Raw genomic sequence first — 20718 nt, forward strand, 5'->3', positions numbered from 1 at the left:
AAGTATCTCCAACATAGTAACTTTACAGGAGCAGGCAAAAACGCTCTTACATTTCAATGTAAGTCAATGTAAAAAGATTTTGTTCCTACTGATTTTAGAGCATTTCTATTGGTCCATGCATCATTAAATTTTTGCACAACGTAAAGGACAACTGGTATGTTGAAATGATGTAGAAAACAAAATATCGACAAAAATGGAGATACGTGGTTTTCTTTGGACAGCGACGAAATATAGGAACTTGTAACAGACCTCAAAACGTTACATGAGTACTTTTAAAAAATCATTTTTAATAAAAACTAATTGTAATATAAAACAACAGGCTACATTAGCTATGGATAACTGTTAACCCTCTTTAAATGTAGGTTTTTTAAACCTGCCTATTTGGTTATACTAGACACCTGCCATCTTTCCTACTTGTGGTGTAACCGCTGTCCCATAGATTGTTGTTGGCTGAGAGGTGTCAGATCACATATGACATAGCAGTGCATGCTGGGGGTTGTAGTGCAACTCATTGTGAAACGGGGTAATATTAATAGAAAGTGAAAATTCTATAGGATAGGATCGTGCCATGGACCTGGCTTGGCCCACTGCCAAGGCGCATGGTCTCTACAGGGAACAAGTTTAAATACAGCACTTTTTGGTGCACAAATTCTATTTGTTTGCTAAATTTAACATATTGGAAAAAATACAATTCACAATGTGCCATAACTTTTGCACAGGCCACATTTTTTGTTTTATTTTTTCCCTAATATGTTAAATGCAGCAAATAAACAGTAATCGTGCATTAAAATGTGCAGAAGTGTGTTCTCTGTACAGGATGTGTTAACGTATTTTCACTCAAATCTACAAAACCAGTCATGACCATGAGTGCCTAAACTTTTACATACAAATGTATCAGAATCAGAATCTTTATTCGCCAAATACCGAATGTTCAAGCAATTTCTTTTGGTGCAGGTGTCACCATAAAATAAAACAGTACACAAAAACTGTGAGTAATATAAAGAATGTGCAATGGGAGTTAAATTATAATTACGATGGCGTATTAAGGTACATATAAACAATACATACATACATACATACATCATCTAAACCGCTTATCCTTCTGGGTCGCGGTGGGGTGCTGGAGCCTATCCCAGCTGTCATATAAACAATATGTGCAGCTAAAATAAATGTAAGTCTGTTTATAAAATAAGTCAACTGCAATAAGTTTAAGTGCATATGTGCACTGAGTAAAGTGGAAAGGTTGTTATTCAGCAGGATTACGGCACTGGATATACAGTGGTTATGTACAGTACAGTGTGTGTAAGACAGTGCATGTGCGGCTGTTTAAAGCAGAGGGATGTGAGGCTCTTTGTTTACACTGTTAGAAATAAAGGTTCTGTGCAGGTATATTTTTCATCCATCAAGGTACAAACAATGCAAATGTTCCCTTAAAGGTACAACAGTGGTTTTAAGGTCTGATTGTGAACCTTAAATAAGTTTTTCCAGGTGAAAAGTTCGTATTTGTACCTTTTCATAACCGAATGTTTTAAAACTGATCAGTAAAATAAAAGCCTGGAGACGAGACGGGGTGTGTGGAGTCAGTACAGCTTAGAACATATCATTTCAGTGGATTATGGTTCAGTTATGTTCCCTGACTAAAGGTACTGAGATGGACACTTGAGGGTCCCACCCCAGTGACAAGAGGGGTACTGCCCCAGTGACAGTTTACTACCTTTATTTCTGAGAGTGTAGGAGAATGATAGTCTGGGGAAAGAAGCTGTGGAGATGACGGTTGGTTAGAGCTCTCACTCTTGGTCTGTGCTGTAGGAGAGTGACCGGGGTGTGAAGGGTCAGCCATGATTTTCCCCACCCTCTTCCTTATTCTAGATGAGTACAGATCTTTGAGGGTGGAGAGCCGACAGCTGATGATTTTCTCTGCATGTCAAAAGTAACCTGCTGTCAGCTCTCCTGTGTCTTTTTCATTTGTCTATCTCTGGCTATATCCTGCATCACAGACACTTGAGTGACAAGTGCCATGCAGCTGATGGTGGCCCAGTAAAACCAGTCTTGCCCTTTTCAAAAAAGCAGATTTAGGCCCTTTAATGGAATGGTTTAGTGAAAAAATCTAATTTATATAGTTTCCCTCTCACCTCAACTGTAGTCAATCACTCCTTTTCCCTGTGCCAGATTCTCACCTCCTCTCCTCAACAGTGTAACGTAGCAGTAGGCGAGGCAGGCAGAGATGTCGAATGCAATCATTTAGAGATCCAGAATCCTACCTAAAGACACAAACAGCACTGGGGAAGACAAACTAACAGTGAGATGAGCCAGAGGGAAAAAAAAATAGGGGGAAAAAAAAAAAACAGGAAAACTAACGGCCCAAACATTAGAAGTTAACAGATATGACACCATGTTGAAAACACACAAGTAGCATGAGCAGGCAAGGCTATATACACACAGAACACAGATGACAACCACCTGAGAGGAATAATGACTGGGCGAGGTTACAAACTACACACAGGTGAACAAGATAACAAGGGGCGGAGCTAGGGTCAACAGAAGAGCAGACTGGAGGAGAGAGGCCTTGGCATTAACGTCTGATCACCGTAATGTAGCTTCTTCAAATGTTCCTGTGCAATATTTACATTTTTAAATCAGGCTGGCGTGGTGCCATGCAGACTATATTGCGTCTGATGCGTTATAAAACATTTGCAATTGCATTGCAGAGCATTCCAGGCCTTTTAACCATTTAAGGCAGTTGCTATTTCTGTCGTTCTACATACTCCTTTCACAAACTGCCATTCTGAAGAAGAAAACACATGAATAGGAACAGAAGCCACACATCAAGCTTTATCATCATACTGATTTGACAAATCAATAATAAGTGCTTACTGATCCTAACACTGTTCTGAATGAGCTCACACGCTCACTCGGAAAAAACATGGTACTCCACTCACTAGCTAGGTCTCCCCCCAGCGCTAGGAGGGGGAAGGCTAGGACATGCTTGCTCTAAGTCATGCGATGTGCTACCGTGTCTTTTTCGAACCGCCGCCAATGCCAAGTCATTGGACAGCTGAACGCGCTTGGTGCTAAATCTGTTACGTCTGCTAACAGACGCCCACCCTGGCTTGCACGGTTGTATTAAAATTTCACAGTGTAACATCAGCCGAAGGTATGTCAGCATTTTAGGGCCACTGTTAATAAAAGTAAAATAGTAGACTTTGAGAATAAAGTCGTAATATTTCGAGGATAAAGTGGGCTAACTGTAGGGGGTCTGCCATAATGCGTTGGGGTCTCGGTTGCAGTACTGGCGCCGGAGTTCCACTCACTCCCGTCTCTCTGTGGATCATTTTGATCTTCATTCTCACTGTCTGTGAAACTTCATGCCCTCTTTGAATGGGGGGAGATGTAGCCCCCGATAGCCGTGTAGACGACCCTGCCTGAGATTCTCCTTCAACAGCACAGACAGACAGTTTCCTCCGAGTCCGTCTGGCTCTTTATTCTAGATAAACACAGTTTCCTCCGAGTCCGTCTGGCTCTTTATTCTAGATAAACACGGTTTCCTGCTCAGCCGTTTCAGCCGGTTCTTATACTAATAACAGGCTGGTGCTGATGTGCTGGAGAGACAGGGAGACTGAGTGTTTCTTTATGGGTGAATTGATATGAAAGTAGAACTCCACCAACTCACCGCCCCTCATTTAACACGAGGAGGTGCTGCCTTCACTTTGCAAAGCCTTTTGCCACAATATTGTGACCTTTCCTGGTATTAATGCCACTTTAATGTTGTAATTTTACGACTTTTTTCTCGAAATACATTCTCGAAGTCTACTGTTTTTATTTTTATTAAAAGTGGCCCTAAAACACCGTCGTACAAAAGGCCCAGAAGAATGAGTGTGATTTAATCATGCGATTTATTCAGGTGTCAGTAAACTAATTCAAACATGTGCTGCACACCAAAAGCAATTTCTCAGAAGGTAAAAATGCAACACTAGTTGCTCCCTGCTACATTTTGGAGGTGACATAGACGCACTGACCGATCACCGTAGTCTTTGGTGTTGGCATGGCAACAATCAAGATGATGGATCTGCTGTGTCCCAGCAACTAGAAAAAGATTAGTTTTCTGCTTTGTCACGGATTAGGCTCTGTCTCTGAAAGCCGAGTTACAGTCAGCCGAGCCGCGTTTGAAAACTGTCAGAAAGTTCCAGCTGTTGATTTGCAAACAACATAGCAAATTCCAAGTGTTGATGTGAAAATATCGTGTCTGAATTTTCCACATTTGCATGTTGTTTATTCGTGCCGTATTGGATGTGTAATGGCCTTAAGACTTGTGATCTTAAAGTGTTCACATCATCTCCTTTTACTTCTTTTAAAATAAAAGCACAATGATTGAAAGACAGAAAAACATTCACCTATATGAAAAACAATAATTAAACTGTTCCATATCCTCCTGAAATAGAGGATTTATAAAAGGCTATGATTTTTATGCGATTCATACGGTATAAATATTCTAAAATTCAGCACCTCTTGGTCACTGTTTCATTTCAAACCCACTGTGCTGAGAGTACAAAGCTTACACAACAAAGGTTCTGTCCAATTTCCTACAGACGGCACTGTAGCTAATGTCCCAATGTTCTGCAGAACTGTGTTTGGGCCCTGAGCTGATGTACTTTTTGTATTCCCCAACGTCCCTCAAACTCATCTACCACTCTGGATCAGCAATGAGCCTGAGATTGCTTCTCTATCCAGTTAGTGGATTATACTTTTATATTTGTCAAACTGCTTAATTTATCCAATAAGATTCTTTTCGGATTATGTGTAATCTAAATACGAAGAGCTGAAAGCAAACGTGACTTTCTGAATTAAAAAGCTGATTCAAAATGTGATTCAAGTGATTATACAGCGAGATCTACCGAAATCGTGAAACTGGACTTTTTCACTGACAAAAGCACCACCTTGCTGGCAGAGAAACTTAGTAAACATAAGTTTAATATACTCACAGCAGTATGACATCACCCAAGTTCTGAAGCACTCAGTGTCTCGTTTCTGATTAAAGTTTTAGTTCAGCAAATAAAACAAAACATACAACAAACACCCCTCCCAAAAGACATTTTCATTAACATGTCTCTTGGAGTCCCACAAGGTTCGATTTTAAGGCCTTTGCTTTTCCTCTAGGTAATGTCTTCAGTTTTCATCAGCACTAGGCAGGTCCAAAGCACGACAGTGCAAATAAAACGCAGATTTTTTTTTTTTATCTGCGTTTGGCCTTCCGTCCACACAAAAACAGTATATTCAGTCAATGAAAATGGAAATTTTTAAAAACTCTGTGAGCTTTTCAGTGTGGACAGACAAAACTGCTCAGTAAATGAGCCATTTCCATTTACTAAGCTTGCTTAACTCAGAATACAGCTGGTGACTGGGTTTCAGTGTGCTTGGTAATTTTTGGGGTGATAATGTTTTTAAATTGAATTTAGCTTTGTAGTGGCATCAGAAAGTACTGCACTCAGGTCTTTTAAATAGGATAAAAACGTGACTGCAAACAATAAAAATACTTCGCTGATTCTAAAGATCTGTGACTTGATGGCCAAAAACCAACATCATCTTTGAAAGGATCTTAACTCATAATCCAAATGGAGTGAAAAGCTAGAAAACCTCAGCCTTTCTGCCTGAACTGGATGGTGTGAATGTTTCTGTGACCGTAGCATAGCTATGGCAACATAACCAACCACATAACAGCAAACAGCAGATTTTCTTTCATTTTGAGCTTTTATTTTCTGGCAGAGATCGGACTTTCAATCTGTGTGAAATACTGAATTACAGAGATCTGAATGCCTGCAGGTCAAAGTCTACTGTGTTTGTAACACGCCACCCATCGCTCTGCCATGCGGCTCTCTTCCTTCACCTACTTTTCTTGCTTTTGCCTTCGTCTGATCTGTAGCCTATAACTTCACTAAATATATCAGCAGAGCTGACTTGCATGTGGATTCCCACGGCTACTGCATCAGGCGAAATCAAGGCAAGCACATAGTAACAGGAGTTTCGTTCGACTATTTGGACCAGCCTATGTTTTGGGTAATATGCTCACAATGTCCATTTTGAGGTCTACGACACCTAATTTTATGAGGTGTTATCACCCTCTACTGGGCTTGCATGCTCATGTGAGCGTTTTTGAGTCTTTGTTTTCTCTTGTGGACAGAGATTTTTCAAAAACGGTGCTGGTGTGGATATGGACTTTAGAAAAAGGAGAAAAAGACTACACTTTAAAAAGACTTCTGGATGTGTGTGACCGAAGCCTTAGAGATGTCCAATACCGTATCAGAGCCAATCAAGGCAACTTTTAATAGACAGTCTGATCCTATTCTAATTTTATACACTCCAATCAGGCATAACATTATGATATCCTTGTTTCTACGCTCATTGTCCAGTTTGAAAAGTTGTTATTATTATTATTATTATGAAGCTTTAACTTTTAAAATCTATTCATGGCAGAGATGATGTTGCAAAATAGTTCACAAAGAAAATGTACTCTTTTCAAACTCACCACTAATTTTATTTTTATTCTATTATCAAACTCAGAAGACACATGTAGGTTCAGTGGTGGTTTTATAAAGTAAGAAAAGGGCTAAATTACGTTAGTCATGGCCCATCGTTCCCATCACCACCACTGTAAAGAAATTGGAGTTGGTACGTTTTAGTGAACCATTTCACATCAAACCACTCTGAATGACTGTTTACACCTCAACCATTGAATTACGTAGAAAATTTGCAAAATCAGTGGGATTCCCCTTTTAACCTCTGCAGTTTTATAGTTAGCTTGTTGCTTCTTGTGTACGTTTTGTGCTCTGCATATTTTTAATTTTAAGGTGGGAAAATGTTTTCCATTTGTACAATTTCAAAAAGAAATGAATAAAAAACAAGTAGGATGTAGATGCAGATGTAGTTTATTAAACAACAGAAGTGATAAGTTTAAACTTATTAGAAACCACCACAGCTTCGTATCGTCCCAGATCACACTGCAACTGTAATTTCGCTCTGAACCGATGAAGTGCTCAACGTGTAAATATAGAGGCCAGAGTTAAGAGCAACATAGAAGCTTCTTCTCTTTACTGGCATGTTTGCCCAACATGAATCACTTAAGTCACTTTTTAAATAAATAGATAAACAAAAATGTTTACAATTATGCTGAACAGCGAAATTCAAAAGCTGTATTAAAGCTGAATCAGGTTTCCTGTCCTGAGTAACAAATTTAAACATGCCACCAGTTGTGATGTTGTATATTTGCTCTGATGGAAAGCCAAGCGAAGCTTCATCATTCCGAGAGGCGATGCGCTCTTGTTTCTTGGCTGCTTGCGGTCACTCTTGGTAGGACAAACCTTTTATCACCCAAGATCTTCCAGCTGGAACTCTTTTCACACTGAAACAAACATTTCTCTGTTTTAAACAGTTAAACCTAAAAGCAAGAATGGGTCGGATTCAGCTTGATTTTTTTTTTTTCCCCCCTTCAAACAGTTCAGAATTCCACCTCACATCTTGCTTCCTCCTCCTCGTCCTGATGACTACTTCCTCCTTCCTCCACCGCCATTGGCTAGAATCATTACCAGCCTCATGAAGATGTTGAGTGTGTCCATGTAAATGCCCATACATCTGCAAGATGAGAGTCAACAGCAAAGTTTAACAAAATATACATTTTTTTTTTTGGTTCAAAAACAATGAAGCTGGAAAACCTCAGACACAAGGCACTCCATGCTTTTCTGAGTACGTCATGGATATTGCCAGAACTATATGAATCATAATACTTTTGCTATTATATAGAGAACCTATGAACAACAATCACAGAGGAGTTGAATCTTTGACTGTACAAATGATATATATGATATACACCAATCAGGCACAAGATTATGACCACCTCCTCGTTTCTATGCTCATTGTCCATTTTATCAGCTCCACTTACTATATAGGTGCACTTTGTAGTTCTACAGTTACAGACTGTAGTCCATCTGTTTCTCTGCATACTTTGTTAGCCCCCTTTTACCCTGTTCTTCAGTGGTCAGGACCCCCATGGACCCTCAGAGAACAGGTACTATTTGGGTGGTGGATCATTCTCAGCACTGCAGTAACACTGACGTGGTGGTGGTGTGTTAGTGTGTTTTGCTGGTACGAGTAGATCAGACACAGCAGTGCTGCTGGAGTTTTAAACACCACTCACTGTCCACTCTATTAGACACTCCTACCTTGTCAGTCCACCTTGTAGATGTAAAGTCAGAGATGATGGCTCATCTGCTGCTGCACAGTTTGTGTTGGTCATCCTCTAGTCCTTCATAAGTGGTCACAGGACGCTGCCCACAGGAAGCTGCCCACAGGACGCTGTTGGCTGGATATTTTTGGTTGGTGGACTATTCTCAGTCCAGCAGTGACACTGAGGTGTTTAAAAACTCCAGCAGCACTGCTGTGTCTGATCCACTCAGACCAGTGCAACACACACTAATGCACCACCACCACGTCAGTGTTACTGCAGTGCTGAGAATGATCCACCACACAAATAGTACCTGCTCTGTGAGGGTCCATGGGGGTCCTGACCACTGAAGAACAGGGTAAAAGGGGGCTAACAAAGTATGCAGAGAAACAGATGGACTGAAGGTTCACTGAAAATAATGTTATCGGATTATTAGAAGGTGATAAATATATTCTGATGAAGCTTATTTTGTCTACTCGTGTACCTATTAGAAAATGTATGGGAAAATCTTTCTTTAGGGTCAGATCTGGGCAAATCAGACAAATCTTGATCAACTTCACAAAATAAACTGTTAAACTGTACTTTATTATTTTAACAATTATACAGTCCTGATTTCAGCTTTGATTTCATCTTTTGTTCCTTCTTAAATGGATTATTTTTTTCAAGCACTGAATTAAACAAAAAATAAACTGTTCTGGATGTGCATTCTGTCCGTTTGATCTTATTCAGTAACCTAAGGAAATGTTACACTTCATATATCATAAAGTTATATTTTTGCCATATTGCCCAACCTTACAAACAGCATTACAGAACATACATGACACTCAAGTCTGCGAACACTTACGCATTGATGGGGTCGTATTTCTGCACTGCGTACAGGGGGTGCGTCTCGGCACGTTTGATGACCTTCTGTGTGTCGTACAGCAGGAACATGCTGAAGAGAATCAGACCACCATACACAGCTACTGAGTACAGCCCGGCGCCGAATGGAGAGGTGGGCGGCAGGAACATGGAACCTGGACAGCAAAGAAGGAAATTTTTAATAAATCTCAGTAGCATCTGTTTAATCAAGAAAATTAAAGAGCTTTGGGTTCAGACAAAATATTCTGAAGGTGAAAATAAGTGTTTGATGGGAAGTTTAATTTTGACAGCATAGTTTGGCAGCTTAAACAAAAAAAAACAAAAAAAGGACGATTTCTGTTCAATATTACAGGGAAAGTGACTGGAAGACTACAAGTACAGCTCAGTAAAATTATGACAGTTTAATTAAAAATCTTTTTTTTTGAGTACTCTTCCCCAGAGCCAACTGGAACAATCGATCTAAGTCGTTTTCTCTACAAACTATTCAAGCGATTGATAATTCGTCCTTCACCCAAATCAGTATTCTGTATATGCCCTACGTTTCCGCTTGCCTGCTGAATTGCATTACTCATTGTTTTATATGCTTTTATTAAGAGATGCAAGAAAGGAACTGGCAGATTTTCGCTTCAAACATGCAACATTTATTATTTTGATATTGGCTGATCTGTTTTGCAGTTTTATGAGGTAAATAACGTGAGGCAGGCAAGTGCATTTTGGCTGTATTTGAATTCTGATGCTACATCTGTACCAAAATGTAGCAGAATTATGCATGACTCATTGTGCTAAACAGCCAGACATCTCTTTTGATGTGGGAATTATTTGATACAGGCTATTTAAATAGGCGACTGATTTTCCGTTTAAAATGTTTAATGCCAGTTTGCCCTCTAAAGATAATAATGTTTATTTTGAAACTCTGGGTAACAGAACGTATTGCAAATGGGCTAGCAAGTTTCAGGCTGTACTCCCATTTAATATGCTTCAGTAAAAATAAATAATAAATAAATCTAAAATATGTAATAATAATAAAACATAGCAAAAAAACTGGCTGTCGGCTAACATGGCTGTGAAGACAATAGAATCTGCTATAAAAATTCATGATTCCTCCTCTTCATTTAAGTTTTCTGCAGGCGTATGCTCATAAGAAAACGACAACTTCTACTGTAATCGATCATTCAGTCCATCTAATCTAATGTAATTGTGTTAAGATGAAAGTGAAGAAGAGGCGACATTAGGGTTGCACAATGAAGTGCATTTTTGTTATCACGATATGAATTTCTGCGAAATACATCTCTGTCTGTACTTGAGGCATATCCATTCAGAGGCATTCAACAATCTATCACTTCTCATATCATCATCATGACATCCAACAGCTTTATTAAACATTTTGTGTCCACACTGGGCAGCCCTAAATGACATTACAGGAAGTCTCAGCAATCATTACAACGTTCGCTAGTCATGGACTACTGAAGTCATATAAAGCCTGTGAGCTGACTCACTGTCTTGCTTTCATAGGGGATTTGTACATACCCAGCGAGGAAGCAAAGACCACCCCAAAGCCGACAGCGAGAGGACCCCCCATGTTCAGGAACTTCTCACTGGGAGCACACATGGCCACAGTGGACAGGCCACCCACAATGCCTGCTGTGTACCAGGCTGCTCGCACCATCAGCGGACCACCCAGCAGGGTCAGGGGGGCGATAACGGCTCCCATCACACCTAAACATACGCAAAATACATATATGTGCGCTTATTAGCATATACAGAGTAAACATATACCAGAGAACACTGACATGTATAACGCTAGTGTCAAACACAGCTGCAGCCCTTCAACTCTCAAGCGTCCATACTTCAATTCCTCACTCTCATAGCTACATAACTTACATATTAGTTTGATAATAGTCACTAAATAATATATAGTAGTTACTGTAGAGGTTAATAATTTAATAATTAAAGAAGAAGGGAGTTAAATGGGAATTTAATTGGTTTTAAAATTTCTGCATTATTAAATGGTTAAGATGTAAACACAGTCATTTAAAGTGGATTGATTTAAACTTCTTTGATCTAGAGAAACTTACCAAATTAGAATTGTTCACAGAGGTGGTGATACGAACCAGACGTCCAAAGAATTTATGGTTATGGTTAAGAACACACTGCAAGACGCCTCTGTTTTACAATAGTTTTGAGATAAGATTTTGGCCTAAAACATTTTTAAAAGCATTTATGGTGGAGGGATGCATGCGGGGTGTCGAAAGGCAAAACAGTACCATATTAGAAATAAAAAAAACATTTTTTATAAATTCACTATTATTTTACCACCATCTTCGTTACATATAAGCACTCAGAAGACATGTAGTTTCACTGGTGGTTCTGGTTAGCAAATGAAATGGCTGTATTTGTATTATAGATATCATAACCCTTGGTTTTTATCACCACCACTGCTCTGTTTTATGACCAAATCTGCTGTTTTATATCTGCTTAAAACCTGAGAGAGGTGCATTATTTCCACCACAGCCCCTCTAATTTTACATAATGAACTATAAAACAACGTAAGTAATCGGGTAATTCTGTGAAAAGGGCTGCAAAAACAATGAGGGATGTGTGTGTGTGTGTTGACAGTCAGCCAATACACTACTGCCATCCAGTGGTCTAAACCTGTACTGCAACAAAGGAGCATCAGCCTTGATGTTGAGTAGACACTGCCCTTAATATGCACATCTGGTACTTTTATCAGATGGCCACACAAAAAAGCACATTCCATTTCACGGAATTGAAACATGGTGTTTTGCAGTATAGCTGGATTTACCTGCATGCAGCATCCAGGCGAGATGTTTGGGAACAGGACTGTGCTCATAAGAGATCGATCTCACCAGAATCCCTGCACCAATCATAGCAGCAAATGTTGCACCAATAGCCTGCAAAAAAAATAAAAAATAAGTAGAAGAAGAATTATTTAGGAGGAAGCACTTCTCCAATACATGGCTAAAAAAAACAGAAGTGATCTATAATCAATCTGTAATCCATTATTTGATTAACTGACTAATTGTATTCTTACGCCTTTTCCTGTTTACTCTCATTGTCATCCCTCAAAGCTCTGCCATGCATATCGCATGGACACAGAGCATTATAAAATGCCTGTCAATGATATGTCAACTTATCTCTATAATCAATGTCATTATATCACTGTAATTAAATATAAGTAATCTTCACAGGCATAATAATAAACAATAGAACTGTTTGAATTTATTACCAGCCAGGATCCTCTCATCATCAGCCCCATCAGAGCTGGGGTCCTACTGACCGCCACAGCGGACAGAGCCGTTAGACCCACACTGCCTGCGAAATACATGTAGGTGGAGTGGATCCGGTCCTTCACATACTGTGGCCAGATACTGCCAGACAGAGAACAAGAGCAGGACGTTAGGTGCTTTCAATGCTCAAGGCCATAAATTTGCAGAAGACAAAATAACGACAAGACATTCAGAAAACACATCAGCTCAGTTAGACAAGAGTAAGTGTGGCTTGGATATGTAATGTTTGGAAACATTAAAAATCTGCTCATTCAGCTGTGAACTTTTCTCTTTATGACTTCTGTTTAGATCTTTTCATTCAATGTCAAATACATCAGAGTGAATTCTAAGTAAATCAGAAATAAAACACAGGAATATATACTTTTCTGCTTTAGCCTGGACCAAAGGAACCAAACTACAGATATGAACACACCTTTAAAAAAGGATAAGAAACAGTGCCTGTAATTAAACTAATCCTCACAGCAGAGACTGTTGCTTTGCATCAGATTTCTTTTACAATGCCTGAGTTGACTGACTTTAAGCAGGAAATATACTGCCAATGCAAACTTAACGGGTAATATGACAGAACTGTATTTTTATGATAAAGCCATATCGGTTTCCTTTGATCACACAGTTGCACATTTGCAATATCTATAAGAAAACATTGACTTCGAACTTTTGAACCACCAGTCTGCACAGTTTTACATGTAACTACTGAATAATAACTGCAGGATGTGAGAAAAGTCTCAGAGGTTAAGAGTTTTATCGCATAGAGAAATCAAGATATCACAGAAATGATGTGTGAACTTTGCTTTAAATAAAACAGTGAACACTGGAGAGTAGATTCTAAATAGTAGAGTAAATTCTGCAGCAAATAAAACCCATTAGCAGGTAACTGGAACAAAGAGCATTCAGCTAAATGACTCAGCACTTTGCAATGACTCAGCAATAAAACGCTGATATGCATCAGTGCTGCGACCTCCGTTTGGGCTTTAAAAAAGCACTTAAACTGCAGATAATTTAAGATGAATGCTGCAAGACCTTTTATCTGTTAATCTGTCTTTTTTCCATTAGACTTAAAATAGTATTAACAGTACAAGGCAATGCGATGATATAGCTCTGTATGTACTTTAACCACTTTTGTGGACATGATGCACATAAACTGGGTACAGTAAAACTGATTTATCCATCATAGTTTTTACACAGACATTCTTACACAGATTTCTCTATAGCTCCAATCTCACTGGACATGCCCAGGCCATAATAACACAGCGCTCCCAGTCCAACTGCGGCACCTCCAGCCAGAATAATTCTGCCCATGTTATCAACTAAGAGACAGAGAGAGAAGAGATGTATGAGACATCCAGAGCTATTCAACAATCTGTGTCTGCTATGTTTGTTTTTCAGCAGAATTAATCACTAATCACAATGAGCCAAAATATTAGGACTGCCAATTACTGCACACCCATGAAAAGAAATATAGGCAGCACATAATGTTACATCACTGGCGCAGTGGCTCTAAGCACTGTGACAGAGTTAGGTAATATTGTTAAAATCTACCAAAAGAAGATTTCTGTGAGAGAATGGCAGATTAAAGTGATCACTTTTAATAGCTGTGTCAGTCGCTGGCTGAAACGCCGCCTCCTGTAGCTGATCTTTGGCTGTTTTGCTCCGCCGCAGTCCAAATCTGGCTCTGGTGGAATAACCCTAATAGAATTAAAAAAAAAGAAAATATATGATTTTTTTATGTAATGTTACACAGAAAAACATCTCTGGCTTTTTTTCATTAAAAGAGTTTGCAATACATCCACATAAATCCACCTACTGAGCCTACAGCAGTTTAGCTCTGCCCATTTACGCTGAGGTTATAAGGAGAGTTTCAGCCTGGACTGCTTTTTAATTACAGGGCCAATCAGAACAGAGCTCATCTACATATATCAGTCTTAAAGGTCACAAAAATAGCCTGTTTAATTCCAAGGAATAAGAAACACAGTCAGGTAAAAATCAATTATTACTGTTTTAGAAGAGAAAATAATAATAATAATGATGATGATGATGATGATGATAATACTACTATTAATAATAATAAGAAGAAACAAACAAATGTTCTTTAGCACCTATCAAAGTTCAAGGTCACTTTAAAAACAAAAGAGAAAACAAGTGGGAGGAAAAACAGAACACAATAGAGAACAGAGCTCAACAAAGAAGTGCAATAATGAAAAACAACAACAGCAACAACATCACAAAACTAATAAATAAATCATTAAAAAAATAATAAGATAAAATAAAGATAATGAGATATTATAATAAAATAATAACTTTTCCTATCCCACCTTTCTTCTCCTAAAGACATATGTGTATCATTTTTACCACTGGAACGGATAAGACAGTTGTTGGAGACCACACTTTGTTTACCTGCTGTGGTTTCAGCATTGGAGGACAGGCTTTGAGGGTGGAGCTCCGCAGCGCGGGGGTACCCTGGGTCAAGGCTGACCGCAGCCCGCCCACAGGGAGAGTCCGTAGACACGCCAGCCTTGCCACCAACATTGTTAGGTCAACCTAGTGGACAACAACCTCTAGAAGATCAAGAGACATACATAGTTAACAGCAAAGCCTTTAATAAGGGTGTAATTATTACAATACAGCATAAAAAAACATGATCAATGATCAAAATTAGGCATCTGGATGCATCCAGTTACAGTAAAGTGGGCGGGAGGGGGTGGGGCTTCACACACCCACGCTTAAATGACTGGGCATTTTTTCTGAAGTCACTTATAAAATCCAGGGGTTGCAATTTTGAAGCCGTTTTGTTCTTTTTTGTTTTGAGAACTCATATACAAACCATATGTCTGCCAGTCTAAGACTGAGCTCTAATATATTTGAGAACATGGCTTTAGTTACATACAGTAGATTACACAACATACAGCAAATTACACAACATGCTGACAGTGATTAATCATTTCACCCAGCACACAAAATATCTCAGATCAATAAAGAATAAACCTCTTATTCTCCAGGGTTTTTTCCATCTGAATTTACGTGACCAAATCGTTAGGCAAATTATTCAGTAACTGCATGAAATAAATTTAATTTTTTACATGTATTTTTTTTTTTTTGTAAAAGCTCCCCTCAAATTAACAGAACATGTTTTTTATGATCACACATATTTCTATATGCTTACAATTTAAAGCCAAAAATCGTAGACACTCTGTATTTTTTTATAAAAATATTTTTTAGAGAGCAGATCACTAAAGAGACGCCGTCTGTTTATAGTTTATAGTCCAGATTTGTGGAAAAATGGGTCGACCTTCAGTAGACCAAAAAATTATGACTTCTTTTATTACAAGAGTTTAAAATTACATCACCCATCTATTTGACTGGAAAGAAGACAGTTACAGCTCTCATACGACCCCCACCTTTTGAATGTAGCTTATGAAACATGAAAGTTATAAAAATATGAGGAGGTGCGTTTTGGAACCACCGGGGGTCTCAAGGAGTTGAAATTATTTTATGGTTAAAATATCTGAAGCTAAACGGTATTACTGTTGACATAAATCTGTCAATTCGATTTCAGCAACATTTGTTTGTTCTGTGAAGTGGATGATGTAACCTGCTCTCAGAGGACAGTTTTAACTACTTCACTCAGTTACATATACTAAAGCATAATTTTGATGAATTTGAACTTTCCGAGTAGCTTCAAATGATAACACTGTTTATTACTCAAGCAGTTTTGTGGGGTAAGTGATCTACTTTTCACTCAAATAGGTTTATAGTCAGTAACATAAGACATTCCATAATATAATATTCCATAGTATAATAATTCAGTCACTGATATGTAAACAACATCGGTCAGTGTTTTGATGTGAAGTGATTCCTTGTAGAGACTAAGGTTTCACAGTGTCGACAACACATTCTAGCCATTTAATTTACCATTCAAAACCACCAGTGAACCTACCTCTTATGAGTTTTCTAGATTTAGTGTTGATGATGGTAAAATAGCGAAAAATCTGAAAAAAAAATCTTTGGGGACTATTTTGCCTCACAACACCCTGGATGTACCCTTCTGACATGAGGGGATTAAAATACATTTTAAAGCCAAAACTTTATCAGAAAACTATCATAAAACAACGTCTCAGCTATCAGGCAGTGTATTCACAAACCATTCCATGTAATAACTTTCTGTGAGGGAGATTTTATGAATAAAACAACTTTGACTTTTAGAGGGGGACGTCTGGTTCCTATCACCGCCTCTGTGAACAATTCTGACTCTGCAAGTTCGTCAGCAGTGAAGCATTTCACACCTAACTACTCTGAATGACTCTGTGTACAACTGAACCATTTACTTACGATGAAGATGTGAAAAATAGGTGGAATTTTACTGCAGTCATTATTTCGCTGAAGTAAAAACGCTTTTGCTTGAGTTTAGGTTTGGGATCCTTCTGCCTGCAGTCATGTAACTTAGCATAGCAAGGCTACAGAAGACTGTGTCAACTAACACAGCTATATTCTAACAACACAGAAAAATAGCAGCTGTTAACACTACAACCGCACTAAAATGACCAAACATACCGCGATTAAACAGATTATTTGGCAAACTGAGCTGTTTACATGTTTGCCTGTCTGTGTGGATTAGCAGAGCTAGCTAAGCTAACCGAGTTAATGTGCTTGTTTATACACCTGTCTCGATTAAACACACATGATATCAGCCGGGCTAGCTCGGACTCTTCGTCAGGGTGAGATATGATCAGTGAATGGTTTTCAAGTCTGCGTTAAAAATGTTTTAAAAGCAGAAAAACTCACCTGTAATGACTGAAGAGCCGCTCTGTTGCTTTCACCTTCGAGAAGCGCGCAAACGTCACAGCCTTCCGGAAGTTTCTCGTAGGTTACATCATGAGCCGTGCGCGCAGTGCATTGTGGAACTTGTAGTTCTTTATGAAGATGACGTGAATTCAGAAGCCATTTATCAGTGGTGGACGAAGTACATACATCATGTGCTTGAGTTAAAGTAGAGAGGCCCAAGGTAAAATATTACTCCAGTAAAAGTAGAAGTTCCTCCTTTTAGACCTCCACTTGAGTAAAAGTACAAAAGTATTTGCCTTCAAATGTACTTAAGTATCAAAAGTAAAAGTACTAAAAGATTAATTATGGCTCTATTATCATTTTTGTAACAAGACTCGCTTCATTAACTCATTTTAGGTGAAAATACTCCAGTGTCTCTCTTGGTAAACCAGTCTTTTAATAGAATGTCATTAATTAGTGACGCTGATGTCTATTAAAATTATCATAAGCACAAAACACTGAAGGCAAACAGTTTCCATTAGGTAGAACTGAGTGGCTCTGAAATAAGTTTTTGCAAACAAGCAAAGTTTCAGTTTAAGATTTATTTGCAACTTAGTTACAAGTTTAAGTTTAATAAAAACTTTAAACTCAGGTTCACAAATGAGTTTCCTTTACTAAACTGCATCTGTAGGTTTCTGTTCATAAACATAAACTAGTCAAAACAAATTTACTATAAAATGAAATGTGTTTGTATAAATTCAGAAAAAAGACACGTCAGTCACAACTGCATATGAGTACATATTTCCATATTGTGGTCTATTTACACAAAGTTAGGTTAGTTCATCATTTATGTTGAATAGACTCTCCCAAAATTTTACGCTGCTGCACTGATGTTGAACCGTATGCTGCACTGGGTCGGTATGACCAACAGGTCAAAACAAGCTCAAAACAAAGTGCGCTGTGCCCTGATTGGTGTTCTTGCTTCATGCTTATTTCACTTTGACATGTTACATTTTTATACACACATAAACCAAAAGGAACGACAGATTTCTCATAATGTAGTGGAGTAAAAAGTAAGATATTTGACTTTGAACTGTAGTGGAGTGAAAGTAAAAAGTCGCCCAAAATGGAAAAACTTCAATAAAGTAAAGATACATGAAAAACTACTTAAGTACAGCAACGAATTACATTTACTTAGTTACTGTCCACCACTGAAAAATATACAAATAATGCTGTGATCTGTGGTAAAATTAATTAATTTTTCACAATTTGCAGCCGGTACAGTTCAATATTCATGCAGTTTCTGTGTATCAAGACGACACAACATTGATTCCTGTTGATAAATGAACACAGGGCCGGTTCTAGCCTTTTGGGGGCCCTAAGCATGTGCCCCTCATGTGCCTGTCCACTAAGAATGAACAATTAAATGTAAACACGTCAATCATTTAAACAGAATTTTCTATGATATTGGTGAGATTAACTGAAAGTAGTTAATTGGCCAATGTTACATGTTAGGTTTTATTAACTTTGGTGCATGAAGTGTCCTTTTGTTTTAGCTGTCTTTGACTGAATACTGTTGTGGAATGCTTGTTTATTTTTCAATCTAATTTTGTTAAATTAGTTAAATAGCTAGTTAAATGTACACAATTATGTATAAAAGTTTTTTTTATGTATAAATCTTATATGTAGTCCTAAATAAACATTCCTACGTTGAGAATTCTAACATTGTTCACATAACATTAGACAACCAGTTATTTTACTTACTGATGTGCTGTGAAATAAGAACCTGATGACAATGACTTCCACACATTTTATAAATCATGTTTTAAAAAATGGCTAATTTGTGTATTAGTGATGATTGTATTCTAATAAATACCTGTTTGGAGTTCTATTAAGTTACAATTAAGTTACAGATAGCCATCACTTTCCTGCTGTTTGGTTCCAGATGCATGCATTTTTTGTGAGACATCATTAACCAGCTGCCTTTTCCTCCCAACATAATAGTACTGTAATAACACAAATGTTGTTATGGGGACCCTGGTGGCTGTGGGGCTCTTAGAAGCCACTTATGTTGCTTATTACGTAGCGCCAGCTACAAACTCTGGCAATTGGCAAACTATGAACTCAGTTAATACAATATAACATTTTACATGCTTCTCATATCACCACACACACTGCACACACATTGCATGGGATACAAAAATAGCAAAATATATATACACTGTTTGGATACCTTAGGTCAGTCTTTTTGTTTTGGGTGGCTAAAACCAATGTTAATGGTGACAAAATAAAGTACAAATTAAGTTCAAATTGAGCTTTTTACATACATTTTTATAATGTTGCACTATATTTTGTAAAAAAAACAAAAACAAAAACAAAAAAACTTTAGAATACTATTTAACAGGAAAATAAGAATTTGGTAAGATGCAATAGGAACATGTTACAGGGTAAAGGGGTGGGGTCATGGTGACTTTCTAAAAGGCCAATTCAAACACCCTCACAGGCTACGATGATTACTCTCATGCTCTCTGATCATACACATGAATCCAGCCCTTCTGGTGGGAGGTCTTAAAGAGGATGTGTGTGATCCTTAACCTCAGCATCCTACTCTGCTTCTCTATCACAGCACTGACTGATCTGTCAACACTGACTGATCTGTCAACACTGACTGATCTGTCTTCACTTTAAATGTCCCAAAAGCTTCACCTATTTGCACTAATATAATTACAAGTAGCTAAAAATAATCACACTTAACCTCTTAACACAAGCTCTCATTAACTTTCACAATCATGAGCAAATCATACCTAGACAGGGCTCCACTCTGATATACCTGGAAATTGGACCAAAAAACAAAACAAAAAACAAAAAACAACCCCCCCCTCCCCCCCAAAATATATATATATATATATATATATATATATATATATGGAAGTCATTGTTGTCAGGTTCTAACTTCACAGCACATCAGTAAGTAAAATAACTGGTTGTCTAATGTTATGTGAACAATGTTAGAATTCCTAATGTAGAAATGTTTATTTAGGACTACATTTAAGATTTATACATAAATAAATAAATAAATAAATAAATAAATAAATAAATAAATAAATAAATAAAGTCTAATTAAATATCTTTTTTGGTCAATATGCATTTAGAAAAAAAAAAATAAGGAAATTAAAAGCATCAAGTCATTCAAGTCAGTGTGGTGACCAGAGACAGAAACAAAGTTTTCAAGTTTTTTATAACATGTTAATACGAGGTAATATACACAGGGTTCTGGCTGCATGTCTTATTATGACTATTCAAGTTGACAGTGCAATGAGTTATCATAAGTAAATAATTCATAAATGTAATCTCTGCGATGAATTTGTTTCTGTCTCTATGGTCGCCACACTGACATGAATGACTTGATGCTTTTAATTTCCTTTATTTTTTTTATATAAACGCATGTTGACCAAAAAGATATTTAATCAGACTTTATTTATTGATTGATTGATTGATTGATTGATTGATTGATTGCTTTGCCCATTCACTTGCATTCTTTTCACTCTCTGTCTCTCTGGCGCCCTCTGCCGCCTATAT

General features: G+C 37.8%; 1 protein-coding gene across 4 annotated transcripts; it reads right to left on the minus strand.

The window, feature by feature from the left end:
• Nucleotides 1-6902: 6902 nt before the first annotated feature.
• Nucleotides 6903-17250, minus strand: ghitm (growth hormone inducible transmembrane protein). Of its 4 annotated transcripts, none has more exons than XM_036571972.1 (10): nucleotides 17161-17250; nucleotides 14776-14936; nucleotides 13965-14067; nucleotides 13577-13688; nucleotides 12321-12462; nucleotides 11877-11985; nucleotides 10601-10789; nucleotides 9057-9228; nucleotides 7507-7623; nucleotides 6903-7393 (listed from the first exon to the last, which is right to left on the minus strand). In XM_036571972.1, the coding sequence occupies exons 2-9, from the start codon at nucleotides 14905-14907 to the stop codon at nucleotides 7536-7538; spliced, it is 1047 nt and encodes a 348-aa protein (XP_036427865.1). In that variant the 5' UTR covers nucleotides 14908-14936; nucleotides 17161-17250; the 3' UTR covers nucleotides 6903-7393; nucleotides 7507-7535. The 4 variants fall into 4 exon arrangements, with proteins under 4 accessions (XP_036427865.1, XP_036427866.1, XP_036427864.1 ...); XM_036571973.1 differs by having other exon boundaries at nucleotides 7502-7623; XM_036571971.1 differs by having other exon boundaries at nucleotides 6903-7623.
• Nucleotides 17251-20718: the final 3468 nt, after the last annotated feature.

The sequence above is a fragment of the Colossoma macropomum genome, unplaced genomic scaffold, assembly GCF_904425465.1.
Source record: "Colossoma macropomum unplaced genomic scaffold, Colossoma_macropomum, whole genome shotgun sequence".
NCBI classification, from domain to species: Eukaryota; Metazoa; Chordata; class Actinopteri; order Characiformes; family Serrasalmidae; genus Colossoma; species Colossoma macropomum.